The sequence below is a fragment of the Rhinopithecus roxellana genome, chromosome 17 (assembly GCF_007565055.1).
Source record: "Rhinopithecus roxellana isolate Shanxi Qingling chromosome 17, ASM756505v1, whole genome shotgun sequence".
Taxonomy (NCBI): domain Eukaryota; kingdom Metazoa; phylum Chordata; class Mammalia; order Primates; family Cercopithecidae; genus Rhinopithecus; species Rhinopithecus roxellana.
Genome location: NC_044565.1, coordinates 7633721 through 7654797, shown reverse-complemented (window position 1 = coordinate 7654797; position 21077 = coordinate 7633721). Strand labels below are relative to the sequence as shown.

The window sequence follows — 21077 nt, the reverse complement described above, 5'->3', positions numbered from 1 at the left end:
CGAAGAAACGAAGTCCCCAGGCCAAGGATTCGCGGCGGCACAGAGGGGAAAGAGGGCCGCCTGCACTGCCCTCATCACTCAGAGCCTGGGGTCCCAGGCGATTCGCGCACGGCCCGCAGGACCGCGCCGCGGGCACCACGTGAGACCCTCGGGGCCGGCTGGGGGCGGGGGACGAGGGGCGCCCACTCGGGGGCGCGGCAATTTGCAGGTGCGGTAGGCGGCCCCCACACCCACGTTTATCCGGACTGGAGCCCGCAGCTCCTGGCCGGGTTTCCGGGTGGTTCGCGCTCCTTCTGAATTAGCAGCGAAGTCGCGGCAGGTTCGAGGTAAATCGGGCGAAAAGAGGAGAAAAAGTCTCAGGGGTCTGGGGGCCTCCGCGCCCCAGGGGAGGCGAGGGCCAGGCCAGAGGTGCGAGGGTGGGTGAGGGGTTCTCGCCGCGGGGCCGGGCCGGGACTCGGGCGGTGGGCCTTGCACCGCGCGCCCACGCGGGCCGCCCTACCGTGGCTCTGCAGGATCTCGTGCTTGAGGCCGCCGGTGTAGTCGATGAGCTCCTCCAGGCCGCGCTCGCACAGCTGCCCGTAGCCCGAGAACTTGTGCAGCACCTTCTCCAGCTCGCGCTCCACCGTCACGCACTGATCCATGCCGGAGGCTGCGGCGCTCGGCTCCTTGGCGCCCGGGTGTCCGCAGCCGTTCGGCCCGAGCCCCGCCGAGGCCGCGTCCTGCTCCTAGTCCCCCAAGCGGGCGGCGCGGGAGGCTGAGGGCGGCCGAAGAGGCGGGCGCACTAGCCGCGGCGCCGGGGGAGCCCAGCGCAGCCGGAGCCCGCCTGCCCCATGGCGCCCTGGCCCCGCTGCGCGTCGCCGCTGCTCCCGTTTGCTCGCTCCACCCGGCCCCGCGTCTCCGGGCCCCGCTCGCGACGTTAGGGTACCCGCAGCGGCGCGGCCGATTGTTTCTGTTTTCACGGGAACCGACTGATGACCTGATTCTCCAGGGCGGCACCAAGCGCCGCCGACTGGGGGGAAGGGGATGGCCACCCGGGCGACGAAAGGAGGCGGCGCGGGCCGTACCAAGCGCACCCTCGGGTGGGGGGCGACCCGGGGAGAGCGGGCGGGGGAATGCGACAGGCGCCCACACGCGCCGCTGCTCTAAAGGTGTGGGCCGTACCACGCGGAAGGCGTGCGAGGGAGAGGGCGAGGGTGGAGCGAGGCCCCAATTGGCCTGAGGAGCTAAATAGGTAACTTTAGAGACAGCCCCAGCGCTCGGAGAGCGCTACAACTACGCTCTCCGTAAACAAGGGGGCGGAAACCGGCCTTCACTCCGCCCAGAAGTGGGGAAACCCAACCAATGGGCGCGGGGAGTGGTAAGAAACCAATCCCTGGCCGAGGTGTAAGCCTTCAGCCAATCCAGGCTGAGGGGCCAAACCAACGGGCTCGCTGTTGGAGGGGGTAACTTGGAGAGCGTACCGAGAGACGAGTAGTTTCTGGACAGCCATAGGGGAAAACCAGGCAAAAATACAAAGGGCTGTTTTCCGTAGGACGTCGCCCTGACCCCAATTTATTTCGTCTCCTCATCCCTCTTAAGGGAAAGGGGTACCGTCATTCCGAACTTTTGGGCGACGGATCCACCTCCCGGGATGAAAAACCAAGCCAGGCCGCCCGGGCTGGTGCTGCGGCGGGTTGGGGCGCCAATGGGAATTAAAGGCGGGGATGATCAGGCCCGGGCGAGGGGAGCTGCTTGCTGCTCGCGAAAGGCCCGCGCCGGCTGTCAGCGCTACCCCGGGCTTGCGACACCCAGGAAGTAATGTCCCCATCCCCCGCGGGCCCTTTGGCCCCTTGGCCGGGAACCTCTCCTGACGGTGGCCTCGCCCCAGAGCCATGTGCCGGGCAGCTTAGCCGGGTGGAAAGAACACGCGCTGGAGAGCCGGGCAGCCTGGCCCTTGCTCCCTAGGAAGCCTTATGCTATCGGATCGGATCGGCTTTGCCCCCTTGGGTAAATCCTTCCCATAACTTGCTATGGCGTCTCCAGCCTTGGCCTAGACCTCCTTGATCAGGGTCGGCTGCACTACCTTTGCATTTCTTCAGGAGCCCAGCTAGTTCGTGACTCAGGGCCTCTGCACTTGCCCTTTCCTTGGCCCAGAAAACTCTTCCTCCTGCCTTTTTCATCCTAAAGTTCTCAGCTCACTTGTCCCCTTACAGGGTCTTCCCCTGGAAGTACACACTAATGTACTTCCTCCGCACCGTTAATACCATAACACATTTTATTATTTCCACACCACTTAAACTCTGAAATGATCTGATGTTTTATTTTTCTGTCTGCACCACTTACATAAAACCATGAAGGCAGGCCCCTTGCCTGAGTTTTTTGCCTAGAACAGGCCCTGGCATGAGGTGGTAGGCAATCCTTTTTTTAAAATTAAAGTGGTAACGTTTTTGAGCCTTAACTTCCGTATAACTGAGAAATAATTGGAATTAATAATACTTAACTAAATTGTGAGATAAAGGAGATAATATATATAAATACCCATAATAGGCTCAGGAAAACCACATGATAAAGGTGGTGGTAGTCATTATTAGGGCAACCCCAAATGATGTTATTTCAGATCTCCCTTCTCCACACTCACCCTATTTTTCTTTCTTCCCTCTTTTCTTGGCAGATGTCTCTGATTCTTACTTAACAGATTAAAAAAAAAAAAAAAATCCAGCTCCAGCAACCTCTGTCACTCTTTTCCAAGTATTGCTGTGTATCATCCATTTTGTGAACATTCTCATGTACCCAAAGGACCAGGAACCCCTTCTCCCTTTCCAGGACAGCCATTAAGGCCTGCGGGCTGCCTTTCACCCCTGTCCAGATCTTCCCCCTCTTTCTCTGCAGTAGGTTCTTCCTTTCTGCTTTCAGCCCAAATGGGTTTGACCTACCTGGGGGAGGAACCTTCATGTAATCCTCCTCAAGCACTCATTTCTTTCCCTGCCAAGCTGCCTAGACAAATCTATGTTTATTCCTCCCTTTTCTTCAAGGATCTCCTTGATAAGCTCGGTCACCCTTTTCTCAGTCTTTTTTTTTTTTTCTTTCTTTAAAGGGTTGTTATAGTATGAAATATTCCATTTAAGGCACTCAACAAAATGCCTGGCACAAGGTAAGAGCCATGATAATCCACTGATCTCAAATAATCAATGACTCCTTATTACCTACAGCTTCAGATCCTCTCTCAAGGATGTGGTCTGCCCAGTGCTGCAACACAGCACAAACCCCTATCCAGGCATGAAGCACTTTTCTACCCTTGGTATGACTTGAGTACAGCTCATTCATACTTTGTCTTCTCCTGGAACACTTTATTCTGTTTTTCGAATCCTCCCTTTCTTCAAGTAACAAGTCTTACTTTAACTAGTGACACCTTCTAGAACCTAGGCCTGCACTCTTGAATACCATAGTCACCAGCCAGCCACATGTAGCTTTTTTTTTTTTTTTTTTTTTTTTTTTAAGAGATGGAGTCTTGCTCTGTCACTCAGGCTGGAGTGCAGTGGTGCAATCTCAGTTGACTGCAACCTCTGCCTCCCGGGTTCAAGTGATTCTCCTACCTCAGCCTCCTGAGCAGCTGGGACTACAGGCACACACCACCACGCCCAGCTAATTTTTGTATTTTTGGTAGAGACAGGGTTTCACCATATTGGCTTGGCTGGTCTCAAACCCCTGACGTTGTGATCCACCTGCCTTAGCCTCCCAAAGTGCTGGGATTACAGGTGTAAGCCATCGCACCCGACCCACATGTAGCTAAATTGAAATATAAGCTAGATAATTTAAAATTTAGTTCCTCAATTGCACTAATCACATTTCAAATAATAACCACATGTAGCTGGTGGCTACTGTATTAATCAGTGCAAAATAATTATTTCCATCACTGTAGAAAGTTTTGTTGGACAGTGCTGATCTAGACCATGACCACAGTCAAGTTACCAGTCCTACCTTTAACTGCTGTAAGACCTCTGTATAAGTCATTTCATGTCTTAGTGCATACTGCCCCCATCTTTTTAGTAAATTTTTCCAACATGTGCCTTGTTGACTCAACTAGACTATCAGCTTCCAGATCTGGGCTGACTTTTTTTTATCTCCCATGATTTAATCAGGATGAAAAGAAGTGCTTGTTAAAGGAAAAAGAATACACAAATTAGAGGAGAAGAGGCTTCAGAGTTAGCTGGGAGAGAAAAATAGTACTTGTAAGGGCAGAGATTTATGTCCCCTCTTTACTTTGTATTGGCCCTTTCAACACAGTGCATAATTGCTTTAAGCCTAAACTGAATTGTCAAAGAAGCACCTCTAGAAACAACAGGGAAACAAATTTAGTTTTCAGAGCAACTGCAAATTAGTTTTCTATAATTGCATTTTCACTACACAACAAAGAAGAACACACACACACACACACAAAATCCCACTTTAGTATCAAGAGGACTCCTGCCCCCACATGCTGTTCAGCCTGGAGAAGCTTTAATTGACACTCATTCTGGACTTTGCTCATCTTCCCCTCCACTCCAGATTTGACTCTGTAAAATGTAAGTAAACATTAATCAAAAAAGAAAGGAAAAAGAAAACCTTTTGTCTTTCAGCCAAAATACGTATTTATTGTAGGAAAATTAGAAAATACAAATAAGTAAACAGAAATAAAAGTCCCATGAAAGCCCAAGACCCAGAAAAAGAAAATCAGTTTTAACGTTCGGGGTGAATTTCCACAGATTTCTTTTTTGTGCCTACACATAAACTCATATGCACATTTTTATGAAAGAAAGCTCTCATTGTATTTACTATTTTGTAAACAGCTTTTGTTGTCCTCTTAACATTTCTCCAACAGCAACAAAAACAGTTTTTAGAACTGCTTTTGACATCTTTTTTAAAATGCTTACTAGCTGTTACACTAGCTTATAGCTTATTCAACATATCTCATACATGTTCTTTTCACTTTGATTTATTCTTAGAAGACAAACCAGAGAGGGACAAGATAGAAAAGGGCAAAATTTCATCTCTTAAATTTGAGAAATTATATTTTTAAAAACTTCTGCTTTTATGCAAAATACACTTTCAGATAAGGGTAAGAAAGACTACGTTTATAATTCTATTAATAAAAATGAATCAGCAAGGTTGGCAAAGACCTTACTAATTTCCTGACTACTCTAGCTCACAACTAATATAAAAGTAAAAGTAAACTGACAAAATGTGTTACTAAAAGAAATAATTGCAAAAAATAGCACTTCTTCTCATTTAAACAAATCAATTTTTATCTTGTTTTGTTTTGTGTTTTAAGAGTCAGTGTCTCGCTGTGTCACCCAGGCCAGAGTGCAGTGGTGCAATTATGGCTCACTGCAGTCTCAAATTCCTGGGCTGAAGTGATTCTCCTGCTTCAGCCTCCCAAGTAATCGAGATTACAGGCGTGAGCTACCCACTATGCCTGGCACATTTTTATCATTTTCAAGTAAAAAATATATATCTGTCTGAGACATTTCTGGGAATTGCTGCTATGACCAGTTGAAGTGAGGGGTGAAAGCACAACTATTAGCAAAAAGTCTTGATCTGAATATTTTCTGCATCTTTTGTGTCACCTGTGTGGTTTGGGGCCCATTTGCTGCCTGGATTAATGATACTTGCTCACCATTATGACTGATTCTTAGGGATTGGATGTGCAGTATTGACAGTATTGCACTTCTGTGTCCACCATCCCCGTCTTTGAGCTCCACTAATGTTTGTAGAAGAGAGCCTCTGCTCAGCTGCAAAGCCCTCCTCAGTGTGGCCTTCACCACTCATGAAGTCCAGGGCAGTTCTAGTCTGGTTGCCTACCAGTTAAATTACCCCCTCATAGACTTCCATGAGGACCTCATAGATTTCCATGAGTATAGTTTGTAGGCACTGCCCTCGTACCTGGGTGCTTAGCCTGTAGGGGGTTATTTATACCTTTTGAAACCTGCTATCTCAGATTTTATTGTCTGAATCTTTTCCTGTCTGGAATCTGGATGTTTTTCTTAGGTTTGTTTCCTGCTCACTGTTGGTGTACTCTACCAGCTGTAGCAGGAAGAGTGCTAGCACTGTAATCTTGAAGTAATTCATTCAACCCCTCTCAGCCTCAGATTCTTTATCTATAAAATGAGAAGCTTGGAATAGATGACCTTTAAGTTCCTTCCAGTTCTAAAATTACAGAGATACCAGGGCTTATTAAGTAACAGGTGAGGTGCAACACAACCAAACAGGAATAGACAGAGGCATCCTTCCTGTTTTTGAAAGCTTGGAGTCTGAATCATTACTTCCTCATTATGGAAATATGATGAGGTTTATTTTTCTGTTTTAGTTTGGATTTTTGATTTTGGTTTTAATAAATAGCTACAATTTTATTGAGTGCTTATAACATGCTAGGCATTCTGCTTTAAATGTGTGATTATCTCAGTCCTCAAAGCAACCTTTTAAAGTAAATAATGCCGGGTTTGCTAATAGGAGTACAGGGCTAAAATTCACAAAAATTGTTAACATTTCTCTTACCAGCTTTTTAACCTTAGGTAAGAACCTTAACCAAACTTCATTGTTCTATTTTGTTTTGTCTTCAGTAACAAAGTCTACTCCACCTACCTTGCAACAATATGTATTGAGAAAATACATATCAATGTTGCAAGGTAGATGAAGTAAACATTGTTAAATATATATTTTTAAATTACACATATATTTAAAAATATACACATTTTTTATATATATAATTTTTTAAAGTGCTCACAAATCATGAGGCCCCATAAAAGTGCAGGGTGCTATTATTTCCTCTTATGATTTCACTTTCTGTCTTTCCTTTCTTGGCATATGAATTGTACTTCCTTTTTCAACATTTTTTAGTAGTTGCCCTAAAGTTGCAATATACATTTATAACTAATCCAAGTCCACTTTCAAATAGCACTGTACCACTTTATGGGTAGTGCAAATACTTTATAATAATGAAATATCCCTAATTATTCCCTCCAGTCGCTTGTATAATGGCTGTCATTCTTTGCATTTAAATGTAAACTACAGTCATTCAATACATCATTGCTATCATTTTGAATAAACTCTTATCTGTTAGATCAACTAAGAAAAAGGTTTTTTTACTTTATTTTCAACTATGCTTTCTCTATTGCTCTTCCTTTCTCCATGTAGATCAGAATTTCCAACCTACATCATTTTCCTTCTCTCTGAAGAACTTCTTTTAACATTTCTTGCAAGGCAGGTCTACTGGCAACAAATTCCCTCAATTTTCGTTTATCTGAGAAGGTGCTTATTTCTCCTTCGTTGTTGAAGGACAATTCCACAGGATACAGAATTCTACATTGATGGGTGTTTTCTCAACACTTCAAATACTTCATTCTATTCTCTTCTTGGTTACATAGTTTCTGAGAAGTCCTGATATAGTTCTTATCTTTGTTCTTCTATAGGTAAGGTACTTTTCTCCTCTGGCTCTTCCAAGATTTTTTTCTTTATCATTGAATGCTCTGGCATATTTCAAAATAACTTTTTCCTTTCTCCTTCCAGAAACATGGATTTTTTCTCTGATATTCACTGTGAGAACCTGCCAAAGCTCTAAGAGGTAAAACCCACACAAGTGTGAGGACCTTCTAGGACAGCCTCCCCGCACTGCCCCATCCTAGGATTTTTAACTCTCAGACTTGTCCACTGTGAGTCTCAGCATTTCCTCAATTACAGTTTAGGTTTTCCTCGTGAGTACTGCTTCACTCAGAGATTTCTGTTTCTGAGATTCTGCTCCAGCATGTTGCAATTCTCTGTATCTGTCTATCTAACCCTCCAGCTTAGGAGGCAGCAGTTTGCCCTGTGACCTCAATTCTGTAAAGAATCTAGGCCCGGCGCGGTGGCTCAAGCCTGTAATCCCAGCACTTTGGGAGGCCGAGACGGGTGGATCACGAGGTCAGGAGATCGAGACCATCCTGGCTAACACTGTGAAACCCCGTCTCTACTAAAAAATACAAAAAACTAGCCAGGCGAGGTGGCGGGCACCTGTAGTCCCAGCTACTCAGGAGGCTGAGGCAGGAGAATGGCGTAAACCTGGGAGGCGGAGCTTGCAGTGAGCTGAGATCCGGCCACTGCACTCCAGCCCGGGTGACAGAGCGAGACTCCGTCTCAAAAAAAAAAAAAAAAAAAAATCTAAGAATACTGGCCTCAGCAACATGGTGAAAACCACCTCTACAAAAAAATACAAAAAATTAGCCAGGTGTGGTGATGTGCACCTATAGTCCCAGCTACTTGTAAGGCTGAGGCAGGAGGATTGCTTGAGCCCAGGAGGTCGAGGCTGCAGTAAGCCATGATTGTACCCCCGCACTCAGCTTGGGCAAAAAGAGACCCTGTCTCAAAACAAAACAAAATCTAAGAAGAGTTTGTTCAGTTTTTGCTTGTTGTTAGGACAGAGTGATGAATTCCAGACTCCTTACATGAACTGGAAACTGGAAGTCTTCTTAAGTATTTGATTCAGCCTGTTTCTATATCTTAGTATGCATCTGTGCAGGGCAAGGTTTGGGTTGTAAATTGATAAAGTACAAAATTCATGGCTTTTGACAACCTGGAGGAGACTCTAGGCAGTAAACTAAAGCAAGTGTTTACAAATGGCCTTTTGAGGCCAAGCACTGTGGCTCACGCCTGTAATCCCAGCACTTTGGGAGGCCAAGGTGGGCAGATTGCTTGAACTGAGGAGTTCAAGACCAGCCTGGGCACCATGGCGAAATGCCATCTCTACAAAAAATATAAAAATTAGCAGGGCATGGTGGCATGTGCCTGTAGTCGCAGCTAGTTGGTAGGCTGAGGTAAAAGGATGGCTTGAGCCCAGGAGGTAGAGGTTGCAGTGAGCCAAAATCGCAACACTGCACTCCAGCCTAGGCAACAGAGCCACACCCTGTCTCATAAAATAAAATAAAAATGGCCTTTTGAGACTTCTGGCTCTACCAAGATAGAGTAGTCCCATTTTTCCTAGGCCCTCCCAGAAAAACCTGGACATAACACAAAAAACAAGCATAGGAAGACTTAGAAAGGTGGAAAGAAGTCATACTGAGACTGCCTAGGGATCTCAAGACTTGAGGAATCACATGTGGTAAATTCCCTAGTTTCCTCATTTCCTTCTAAATTTCAGACAAGGCACTACAGAATTCTGCAGCCCTGCACCATGAATAGGCACAGACAAAACAAAGACCCATGGAAAGCCCGTTTTCCCTAGTCAAAGAATAGAAAAAAGTGTGGCCCAACAATGAAAAACCTCATCAGCTTCTTCCCTAGTCCAGCCAAACACTGATGGAACAACTGCATTCCCCAATACTCAACCCCCAGCAGTTTCAGCAGAGCCAACCAGGAAGTTGACCTTCCACCCTACCCCTTAACCTATGGAAGTGGGAGGCAGCTCTCCAGTTCCCTGTGGGTGACTTTGGTAGGCCTGACTGGTAGCTGACCTTTTATTCCCTACCTTATAGAAGCAGGCAATGCTCCAGTTCCCCCAGCAGATTGAGCAAGGGGGATTGATCAAGCTTACATCCCAATCAGAGGCATCAAGGTGGTTGAAGTTGGTGCCATACTTTCACTGGGATGTTGTCAGTGGAGCAATAGGAGAGCTGAACTTCCAGCCCACCATTTGCAATAAGACCATGTGAGTCAGTACTTCAGTTTTGTCAAGGTACTGTCAGTGGGGCCCAGAGGGAAGCTGAACATGCCTGTGAAGAAGAAGGAAGAAGGAAGAAGAAGAAGAATTATTAAATAGGATAGGAATCCAAACTCTTATAATATGCTATCCAAAATATCCAGGATACAATAAAAAATCATTCATCCAAGAACCAGGAAAATCACAACATGGATGAGAAAAGCAATCAACAGCTGTCAAATGATGAGATAAATCAAGTGTTGAAATTATCTAACAATGGTATTAAAATAGCATCATAAAATGCTTCAACAATCATTCAAATTCTCTTGAAACAAAAATTTAAAACCCAGCAAAAAAAAATTTATTAAAGAATTAAATGAAAATTATAGAACAGAAAACAGAAAGGTACAAGTAAAATTTTAAAACTTGCTGTATGGGTTCAATAGTAGAGTGAAGATACCATATGATAGAATCAGTGGATTGAGGACAGACCAGTAGAACTTATCCAATCTGAACAATAGAGATAGGGGAAATAATGAACAGTGTCTCAAGGATCTGCAGGATATTTAAAAGGAAAAGGAATATTCAAAGAATAGCTGAAAATTCCCCTTACTTGGCAAAAGAGATGAACCTTCAGATTCAGGAAGCTGAACAAATCCCAAGTAGGATAAACTGAAAGAAATCCATGATGCTAAGACATGTGATAATTAAACTTCTGAAGGTTGAAGATAAAGAAAAAATATTGATACTCAAAACAGCCAGAGGGAAATGATGCATTATTGATAGGGGAGAACCAATTCAAGTGACAGCAGATTTTTAACTTGAAACCATGGAGACCAGAGGGAAGTGCCATAACATTCTTCAAATACTGAACTAAAAGAATTGTCTACCCAGAATCCAATGACCAGTGAAAATGTTCTTCAGTAATGAAAGGGAAATGGAGACATCTCAGATGAAGGAAAGGTAAGAGAATGTGTCACCAGCAGATCTACCAAAAAGAATCGCTAAAGAAATTTTCTAAACAGAAAGGAAGTTATAAAAGAAGGAAACTTGAAACACCAGGGAGGAAAACCACAGCAAAAATATGGGTATATACAATAAAATTTCCTCCTCTTGAGTTTTTAAAATTTCTAAATTGGTATTGGAAGCAAAAATTAGAGCATTGTTTGATGTAGTTCTAAATGTATGTGGAGAAAATATTTAAGACTATTATAAACAGGGCAACAATGTAAAGGGAGGTAAGGTTTCTATACTGAAACTGGTAAAATGACACCAGTAGACTGTGATGAATATATATATTACATATAAGTATATATATTACATATATACACACACATATAACAATATATACATATATGTAGTATATATTACATATATTACATATATGTAACATATATTATATATACTATATATAACAATATATACATATGTAATATATATATTACATATGTATATGTAATGTAAAACTTAGAGCATCCACTAAAAAAATATACAAAGGGATGCAATAAAAACATGGTAGATAAAAGGGAAGGGGTATTATTGTTTAATGGGTAGAGAATTTCTCTTTGGGGTGATGAAAAGATTCTGGAGATGGATAGTGGTGATGATTGAACAAATAACCCACAGGATGGCAGGAAACAGGAAATGAGATACATGAAAACAAAGAGAACAGCAAAGAGAACAACAAAACAAAAAAAATGGCATACATAAGCCCTACCATGTAATTACATTAAATGTAAATGTACATTTGCAAACATAACAATTAAAAGATGAGATTGGCAGAGTGGATTAAAAACCAGGTGCTGTGGTGCATACCTGTAATCCCAGCTACTCAGGAGGCTGAGGCAGGAGGATCACTTCAGCCCAGGAGTTTGAGACCAACCCTGGGCAGCATAGCGAGACTCTGACTCAAAAGAAAAAAAAAAAATGACCCAAGTCTATGATGTCTACAATAAGTTCATTTCAAATATAATGATACAGGCAGGTTGAATGTAAAAAGATATGTAAACATAATCAGAAGAAAACATAAATGGCTATATTAATATCACACAAAGAAGACTTCAGAGCAAAGAAAATTACCAGTGACAGAATTGGACGTTATATGATGATAAGAGGGTCAATCCACCAAGAAGACGTGGCAATTAAAAATATGTAAGCACTAGACAACAGAACAGCAAAATATGTGAAATAAAAAACTGATAGAACTGGAAGGAGAAATAGATCAATTCAAAATAATAGTTGGAGACTTCAACACCCATCTATCAACAATTGATAGAACAACTAGACAAAATCAGCAAGAATATGAAAAAACTCAACATCACCACCAACAGACATGATTTAATCATTATAGAATACTCCACCCAATAACACCAAGAATACACATTTTTTTCAGTGCCTGTGAAACATACACCAACATAGATCATATTCTGAGCCATAGAACAAAACTCAACAAATTATAAAAAATTGAAATTTGTTAATTTGTTCAATTGAAATTGAAGTTATATTCTGTGAGCACAATGGAATCGAACCAGAAACAATAACAGAAAGATAACAGGAAAATCTCCAAACACTTGGAAACTAAACAGCACATTTCTACATAATCCATGGGTCAAAAAGGAAGTCTCACTTCAAGACACAAGAAAAAGAAGAGCAAAATAAACTCAAAGCAAGCAGAAGGAAGGAAATAATAAAGAAAAAAACAAATTGAAAACAAAAACAATAGAGAAAAATCAGTAAAACAAAATTAGCAAGCCCTCTAGCAAGACTGACAAAGAATAAAACACAGAAGACACTAATTACCAATATCAGAAACAAAACAAAGAATATCACTGCATACCCTGCAGACTTCAAAGAATAAGGGAATACTAGACAACTCTACACAGGTAAATTTAGCAACTTAGATGAAATGATCCAGTACTCAAAAAACACAAACTACCATAACTCACTCAATATGAAATAGATTGTTTGAACAACCCTCTAGCTGTTCATAAAATTGAATTCATAATTTTAAAACTCTCAAAGAAGAAACCTCCAGGCTCAGAAGGTTTCACTGGAGAATTCTACCAAACCTTTAAAGAAGAACTAACACCAGTTCTGTGCAATTTCTCCCAAAAAATACGAGGGGAGGGAATACTTCCCAATTCATTTTATGACACTAGTATTACCCTGAAACCAAAACGAAAGATTATACACCAAAAGAAAACTATAGACCAGTATCTCTCATGAACTTAGTAAAAAAAAAATACAAAATAGTGAATGGATTCTAGCAATATATAAATAGAATTCTATACCATGACCTAGTGAAGTTTATTCTAAATAAATGGAAAAACATACTTATGTTCATGAATTGGAAGACTCAATTTAGTGAAAATGTCAATTATCCCCAAATGGATTGCTGTAGGTTTACTGTGATTCCAATCGAAATCTCTGCAAGATGATTTATAATATTGATAAGCTTATCTTAAAATTTATATGGAAAGGTGCAGGCCTTAGAATAGCTAAAACAATTTTGAAAAAGAAGAATAAAGTAGTAAAAATCACTCTAGTTTTAATATATGTCTTAATATATGTAATATAGTAAGGATACAGTAACTAAGACTGGGTGGTATTGGCACAGACATAGACACATAGATCGATGGAATATAGAGAACTCAGAAATAGACCTGCACAAATATGCTCAAAGTGATTTTTGACAAAGGTGCAAAAGCAATTCAATAGAAAAAGGATAACTTTTTCAGCAAACAGTGCTAGAATAATTGGGTATGCATAGCCCCCCCCCCCCCCAAAAAAGAGAACCTCAACCTAAGTCTCACACTTTTAACTTAAAATGGATTACTGATTTAAATTTAAATCATGTAGGCTAAGTGCAGTGGCTCACGCCTGTAATTCCAGCACTCTGGGAGACTGAGGCAGGTGGATCACCTGAGGTCAGAAGTTTGAAACCGGCCTGGCCAACATGGTGAAACCCTGTCACTACTAAAAATACAAAAATTAGCTGGGTGTGGTGGTGGGCACCTGTAATCTCCACTACTCAGGAGGCTGAGGCTGGAGAATCACTTCAACCCAGGAGGCTGAGGTTGTAGTGAGCTGAGATCATACCACCGCACTCCAACCTGGGCAACAGAGTGAGACTCAGTCTCAAAAATAAATAAATAAATAAAACATTTAATGTAAAATGTAAAACTTAGAAAAAATATATGAAAATCTTTGAAACATAGGACTAGACAAAGGGGTCTTAAATTTGACACCAAAAGCACAGTCTATGAAAAGTTGTTAAACTGAACTTCATCAAAATTAAAAACTTTTGCTCTGCAAAGGATTCTGTGAAGACGTTGGAAAAAACAAAATACAGGCTGAGAGAATGCCTTTGCAAACCACATATCCTGCTAAGGACTTGTATCTAGACTATATACATAGAACTCTCAAAACTCAAGAGTACAAAAAATCCTATCAGAAAAGGTAAAGGACATGAACATACATTTCATTAAAGAGGCTATACAGATGGCAAATAAGGACATGAAAAGAATTCAACAATTACTAGTTATTAGCAAAATACAAATGTATACCACAATGAGATACTGCTACACACCTATCAAGAGGGCTAAAATAAAATATAGTAATATACCAAATGCTGCTGAGGATGCAGAAAAATTGGGATTACTTATACATTGCTGGTGGGAGTATAAAAAGATACAGCCACTCTGGAACAGAGTGTGGTGTTTTGTTTCATTTACAAAACTAAACATGCATTCAGCAATTACATTCTTGGGCACTTATGTTCCCACAAAATCCTGTACACAAATGCTCATATAAACCGTATTTGTGATAGCCCTACGTAAGAAACAACCCAAATGCCCTTTGGTGGGTGAACAGTTAAACTATGGTACATCCATGCCATGGAATACTACTCAGCAATAAATTGGAATGAACTATTAATACCACAACAACATGGATGAATCTCAAAGGAATTACGCTGAGTGAAAAAAGTCAGCCTCAAAAGATTCTTTTTATATAGTGTTCTTGAAATGACAAAAGTGTAGAAATGAAGAACAGATTGGTGTTTGCCGGGGACTGGGGACAATAAGAGGGATAGAAATGGCTGTGGCTACAGAAGTGTGGCATGAAGGATCCTTGTGATGGAACAGTTCTATACTTTAATTGTGGTGCTCACACAATTCTATACACATGAAGTAAGCACATACACACACAAGTGCATGTAAAACTGAAGAAAATGGAATAAATTCCATGGACTGCATCAATGTTAATTTTTTGGTTGTAATGTCATGCTGTAGTTATGCAAAATGTTATCATTGGTGGAAACTGGGCTAAGGGTATATGGGATCGCTCTGCATTACTTCTTACAACTGCATTTAATCTACAATTATCTCAAAACCATTTTAATGACCCTTTAAGGATAATTATGATAATGGGGGGAAAAGGCAACCACTCTTTTTATGTCCCTAGTTATATCTACAGCCTCTTCTCTCTGTTTTTAGTGTTGCCTCTTTTAATTTTTCCAGTGAATAATTAATCCCCCCTTTTTTCTGTTCTCATTTTTCTGTCATATTTGGGTCTGATGTGAGATTATTTATTTATATTTTTATTTTTTGGAGTCAGAGTCTTACTCTATCCCCCAGGCTGGAGTGCAGTGGTGCAATCTCAGCTCACTGCATCCTCCATTTCCCAGGTTCAAGTGGTTCTCATGCCTCAGCCTCCCGAGTAACTGGGATTATGGGCGCCCACCACCACACCCAGCTAATTTTTGTATTTTTAGTAGAGACAGGGATTCACCATGTTGGCCAGGCTGGTCTCAAAGCTCCTGACCTCAGGTGATCCACCCGCCTCGGCCCTCCAAAGCGCTGGGATTACAGGCATGAGCCACTGCACCCAGCCAAGATTATTTGAAGTTACATTTAAATATAGAAACTTGATTGTGGTTCTCAAACTTATGACTGATCTTCGCCTTATTCCCAAGAGCAGTGGACAGCACTATAGTAGTTGGGCACTCTAAGTAGACAGCACGTAGACAGTGTGTAAACAATGTGCTTCTGTTGCTCCAAGAGACAAGTGCCTCCATTATTAATCCCCTAAATCACCTCGTGTCAAAACAAACATTGATTTTTCTGCTTAACTTATTCTGAGCCTCTGTCCTGCACTTGGTTCAGAATCAGGACTTACGCTTTTCTTAAAAAGAGTAATGGTTTACTAGAATTCAAAGAGGTGGTGTTCATCAATAGAAATGAAGGTCAGAATAGGAAGAAGACCACGCTGCCTGATTACAAACATTTGAAAGGAATAGTAACAGTCAGTCTGTGCTCCCATGCCTTAACATACGCTATTCCATCTGACTGGAATCCCTTTCCTCCATCTTTCAAATCCTACTTAGATGTCTGCAAATCCTCTGACCCTTTTATCCTACAGATATAATCATTCTCCATGCTGTAGTACTTCCATAAAGCATACATACTTCTATTGTGGTATATGAAATGGCAAGAGGCAGTACAAATGAATGTGAAATCTGGCACCAAACTGAGTTTGACACTCAACTCTACTGTGTGACCATGAGCAAGTTATTTAACCTCATGTTGCCTTAATTTCTTTATAAAATGGTGATAGTAATAATACCTAATAGAGTTATCGTAAAGATGAAATGATTGACCGGGCATGGTGTCTCACGCCTGTAATCCCAGCACTTTGGGAGGCCAAGGTGGGGAGAACTCTTGAGGTGAGGAGTTTGAGACCAACCTGCCCAACATGGCAAAACCCCGTCTCTACTAAAAGTACAAAAAAAAAAAAAAAAAAAATTAGCTGAGCATGGTGGTGGAAGCCTGTAATCCCAGCTACTCGGGAGGCTGAGGCAGAGAATCACTTGAACCCAGGAGGCGGAGGTTGCAGTTGCAGTGAGCTGAGATCATGCCACTGCACTCCAGCCTGGGTGACAGAGCAAGACACTGCCCCCCCCCCAAAAAAAATTAATGATTGGCCAGGAGTGGTGGCTCATGCCTGTAATCCCAGCACTGTGGGAGGCCAAGGTGGGTGGATTGATTGAGGTCAGGAGATCAAGACCACCAGCCTGGGAAACATGTCAAAACTCCATCTCTACAAAAAATACAAATATTAACTGGGTGTGGTTACATGCACCTATATTCCCAGCTACTTGGAAGGCTGAGGTGGGAGGATTACCTGAGCCTGGGGAGTTTGAGGCTGCAGTGAGCTGTGATCATGCCACTTCACTCCAGTATAGGTGACAGAGTGAGACCCTGTCTCAAAAAATAAATAAAAATGACTAATGATTAATTAAATGTAAAATGCTTAGAAGCATCTCTGGCATACAGTAAATACTATACTTGTTAGCTATTATTTTTATTTATGTTCTTAGTTTACTTAATTAGACCATATGCTACTTGAAGGCAGTGTAAATTAAGCTCTAAATTACTCCAAACTTACTCCAAAACTTGACTTAACATTGTCTCGCCCGGCGCAGTGGCTCACGCCTGTAATCCCAGCACTTTGGGAGGCTGAGGCGGGTGGATCACGAGATCAAGAGATCGAGACCATCCTGGCTAACACGGTGAAACCCTGTCTCTACTAAAAATACAAAAAATTAGCTGGGCCTGGTGGCAGGCACCTGTAGTCCCAGCTACTCAGGAGGCTGAGGCAGGAGAATGGCGTAAAGCCGGGGGGTGGAGCTTGCAGTGAGTCTCCTGCCACTGCATTCCAGCCTGGGTGACAGTGCGAGACTCTGTCTCAAAAAAAAAAAAAAATTGTCTCACAAGTGGGTCAGGGATCTGGGAGTGCTTAGCTGGGTCACTCATAGCATGCAATTAAGGTGTTGGCTGAGCCTGCAGTCATCTGAAGACTTCATCTGTTTTCAAGCTCACTGATGTGGTTGTTGGCAGGATTCAAGTCCTCATTAAGTTGTTGGATTCAGCCTCAGTTCTTCACTAATTATTGGCCAGAGGCCACCCTCAGTTCTTTGCCCCATAGGGCTTGTCCATGGGGTGCTTACAACAAGGCAGCTGGCCCCCCTCCGAATAAGCAAGCAAGAGAGCAAGACAGACGTCACCCTATTTTTATAACCTAATCTCAGAAGTGACTCACCTTTCTGGCATTCTATTTGTTAGAAGCAAGTCACTAGATCCAGGCCACAATCAAGGTGAGGGAGTTATACAAGAGCAAGAATAAGAGGAGGCTGCTGTCACTGGGAGCCATCTAGGGGCTGCCTACCCCAGTCTATCTTCTGACCCCTGTGATTCACATTCCACATGCATAATATACTCACTGCCTCCTGAAGTCCCCCAGAGCCTCATCCCATTGTACATAGGTGACTGTAACTTATTTGTAACTACAATCACTTTTTCTTATTGAATTGAACAAAAGGAAAAGGGTAATCTTCATTATGAAAGAAAAATATAGAAACTCATGTCTCTAAAACTAAAGCCATATGAATAAAATTGCATAAAAATACAATAAAGAAGATTTTTTTATTAGCTGTTATTTTGTATACCCTAATATGTGACAGTCACTACAGGACTGAACAAAGGAGGACGAAGGCCACTGGTGACAGTTACTACAGGACTGAACAAAGGAGGACGAATGCAGAAAAGAAAACTTAAGACAAAATAATCTGTTTTAAAGAAGGGGTCAGGGGCTTCTTGCTTCTAGTGAGCCAGGGCCTTGAGTTTTCACAGCCCTCCGTATTTGTTGGATAGAAAGAGCAGGGAGGAGGAGGTAACAATTGGTCAGCTGCTTGATTGATCACGGGTTCCCATTATTGCTAACAGGCTTCAGATGTGCCTAATCACAAGAAACACTTGTGCCTGAGGTGTGACTGCCCTCAGCATTCCCTCTGGGTGGCAGATGTGGTTTGTCAGTTTGCCAACATTCTGCATTTATGAGAACTGATAGATAAAGTAGCTTGAGAATCTCCCCTTATTTCAGTAATTTAAATCTAAAAATCTTTGTCTTCAAATCCTTATTATGAGCTGTTTACTCATATAGCCTCCAGTGGTATACTGACTTGATCACAACCCTCATTCTTTTGGCCTCCAACACTCATATAGTTGGAGAATTTAACAACTACATTTTAAACATGCATTGTTTTGTTTCACATCCATGTTTGATTCAAGGGCAAAGATGTTGCAAGAGATCAGAAGGTAAAACCTCATTTTATGTTTTAATTTTTAATAAGCTCGTTCATATAATTCTGTTTACAGTTGGGTTCACAATTGCAAGGAATGTGGATAATTTATACACCTTTTTCCAAATCAACCCCCATCATGGTTATCCAATAATGTACGATCAGCTAAAACACATTATTGCATTGAAATAGATCATTTTTCATCCAATCATCTCCAGGGTACTTCTCTAATCCTAGATATGGGTGCATTCAGTCTTAGTGTCTACACCCTGGGATATGGAAGAAAGACAGAGTAGGTATACATCGTACCATGTGCCCTTTTCTCTCTAACCCTCCTCTCCATGACACATTTTCCAAGGCATAAGCAAAAGCCACAAAACCAACTATTCACACTTTGCCAGGGATCCTCTGGCTTGGGTCTGCAACAGCTTTTTCAATGGAAGAGTTGAGTTCAATGCCTTGAAGCAAATCAGAGGAAATGAACCTAAAGTCTACAGGTCTGTTCAAGGTGTATATTTCGATGGCATAATGACAAATCTTTTTTGTTGTTGTTACCAGTCTAGTGGGCCAGAAAATGGTTTTCCTCTTTTTAAACAAGGATTTGAAGACAAAGATTTTTAGATTTAAATTACTGAAATAAGGGGAGATTCTCAAGCTACTTTATCTATCAGGGATAAAAATCCTTGTACCTTATCCTACCAAAAAAAAAGCAATGAAGTCCTCCAGAAGGGATCTTTAGGATAAAATATTATTTTTCATGAGAAACTATGAAGGAATTTATTCACAAAAAATCAAATGGTTTATTATAAATAACAAACAGTTCTGTCCATAGATGACTAATCTCCTGAAATAGAACCTCCAGGGGTCTCCATGCACTGCACAGTTATTGAACCCGGTAACCTTCCTTGTCTCTCTCAACTGATCCATTGGTTCTGAAAATTACTTCCCAGCATAAGCCTTTACTCCTGATCTAAATTCATCTCCTCATTTTGTCTATTCTCACTGTTCTTAGTGCTCCCCTCAGTTCCTCTGCTAATCTAGTGCCTTCCTCTCAATCCCAAGTCTGATCCTACCGTCAGAGCCCAGCTGAAATCACACCTTTTCCTTGAAGCCTCCCTACATCACAGGAGCCCTCTGGGACCTCTCCCTCCTACATTTCTCTTGTAGGTAAAATTGTCACTGTTTACTCTGGTTCTTCACCAAATATTCTCTGTTTAGTTATAAACTTTTTTTTTCTTTCTTTTTTCAGACAGGGTCTGGCTCTGTCACCTGGACTGGAGTGCAGTAGTGCAATCTTCGCTCACTGCAACCTCTGCCTCCCAGCCTTAAGCGATCCTCCTGCCTCAGCTAGCCACCTGAGTAGTGAGGACTATAGGTGTTCATAATGTTCATATAAAATAAAATGTGCTTACTTGATTGCAATTATCTGTATGTATACATTTTTACATATAGTAAAATCTTCAATCATCTATTTTTCAGACACTGAGCTGGAACCACCCAACTAAGCTACTCCTGGATTTCTGAATGTCTGAAACTGTGCAACATAATGTTTGTTGTTTCAATCTGCTAAGTATTGGGATAATTTGTTATGCAGCCATACTTAACTAATACAGCAACTCTGCCATGACATTTCCTTGAAACTCTTTCAGGGTGCAGGAGACTGGGTAATGAGAAAGGAAGACCAGTTCAGGAAATTGTTCCAGGGCTTTCATCATTGGGAGTGGTTGGATCAATCCTTTGTCACTTCTTTTCCAACAGTAAGTCGAGTCATGGATTTCTGGCACTCCTTTAGTTCTAAAGGGAGAACCTTGACTCTGATCATAGCAAGAACATGGAGTCTCTCACAGACGGCATTTTTCTCTTTATGTGTGTATAAAGTTAATGTGTTGAGGCCGGGCGTGGTGGCTCACGCCTGTAATCCCAGCACTTTGGGAGGCCGAGATGGGTGGATCACCTGAGGTCAGGAGTTCCAGACCAGCCTGGCCAACATGGTGAAAACCCATCTCTACTCCAAATACAAAACTTAGCCGCGCGATGGCGCTCGCCTGTAATCCCAGCTACTCAGGAGGCTGAGTCAGGAGAATTGCTTGAACTGGGGAGGCAGAGTGAGGCTGTGGTGAGCTGAGATCACATCACTGCACTCCAGCCTGGGCGACAGAGGGAGACTCCGTTTCAAAAAAATAATAATGATCTGTTGAAAAATTAAGGAGTATCATCATCTTGAGCCCTCATCAACAGGCATTAAATGTAATTTTTTGTTGTTTTCTTTGAGATGGAGTCTCGCTCTTGTCCTCCATGCTGGAGGCCATCTCGGCT

The 21077-nt window shown here is 42.0% G+C and overlaps 1 protein-coding gene and 1 long non-coding RNA gene across 4 annotated transcripts in view; one reads left to right on the top strand and one right to left on the bottom strand.

The window, feature by feature from the left end:
- The window catches only part of RMND5A (required for meiotic nuclear division 5 homolog A), a 69039-nt gene extending 67705 nt beyond the window's left edge, over positions 1–1334 (bottom strand). Inside the window, exon 1 of the mRNA XM_010378421.2 lies at positions 500–1334. Coding sequence (XP_010376723.1) covers positions 500–641 — 142 coding nt within the window. The 5' untranslated portion in view covers positions 642–1334. The remainder of the gene's footprint in view (positions 1–499) is intronic.
- On the top strand, positions 258–20607 carry LOC115894251. Of its 3 annotated transcripts, XR_004054321.1 has the most exons (5): positions 258–326; positions 3074–3130; positions 7522–7576; positions 20241–20309; positions 20411–20607. It is a non-coding gene; the product is annotated as an uncharacterized LOC115894251 (long non-coding RNA). The 3 variants fall into 3 exon arrangements; XR_004054320.1 differs by having other exon boundaries at positions 20241–20607; XR_004054319.1 differs by lacking the exon at positions 7522–7576 and having other exon boundaries at positions 20241–20607.
- The last annotated feature ends 470 nt before the right edge of the window (positions 20608–21077 follow it).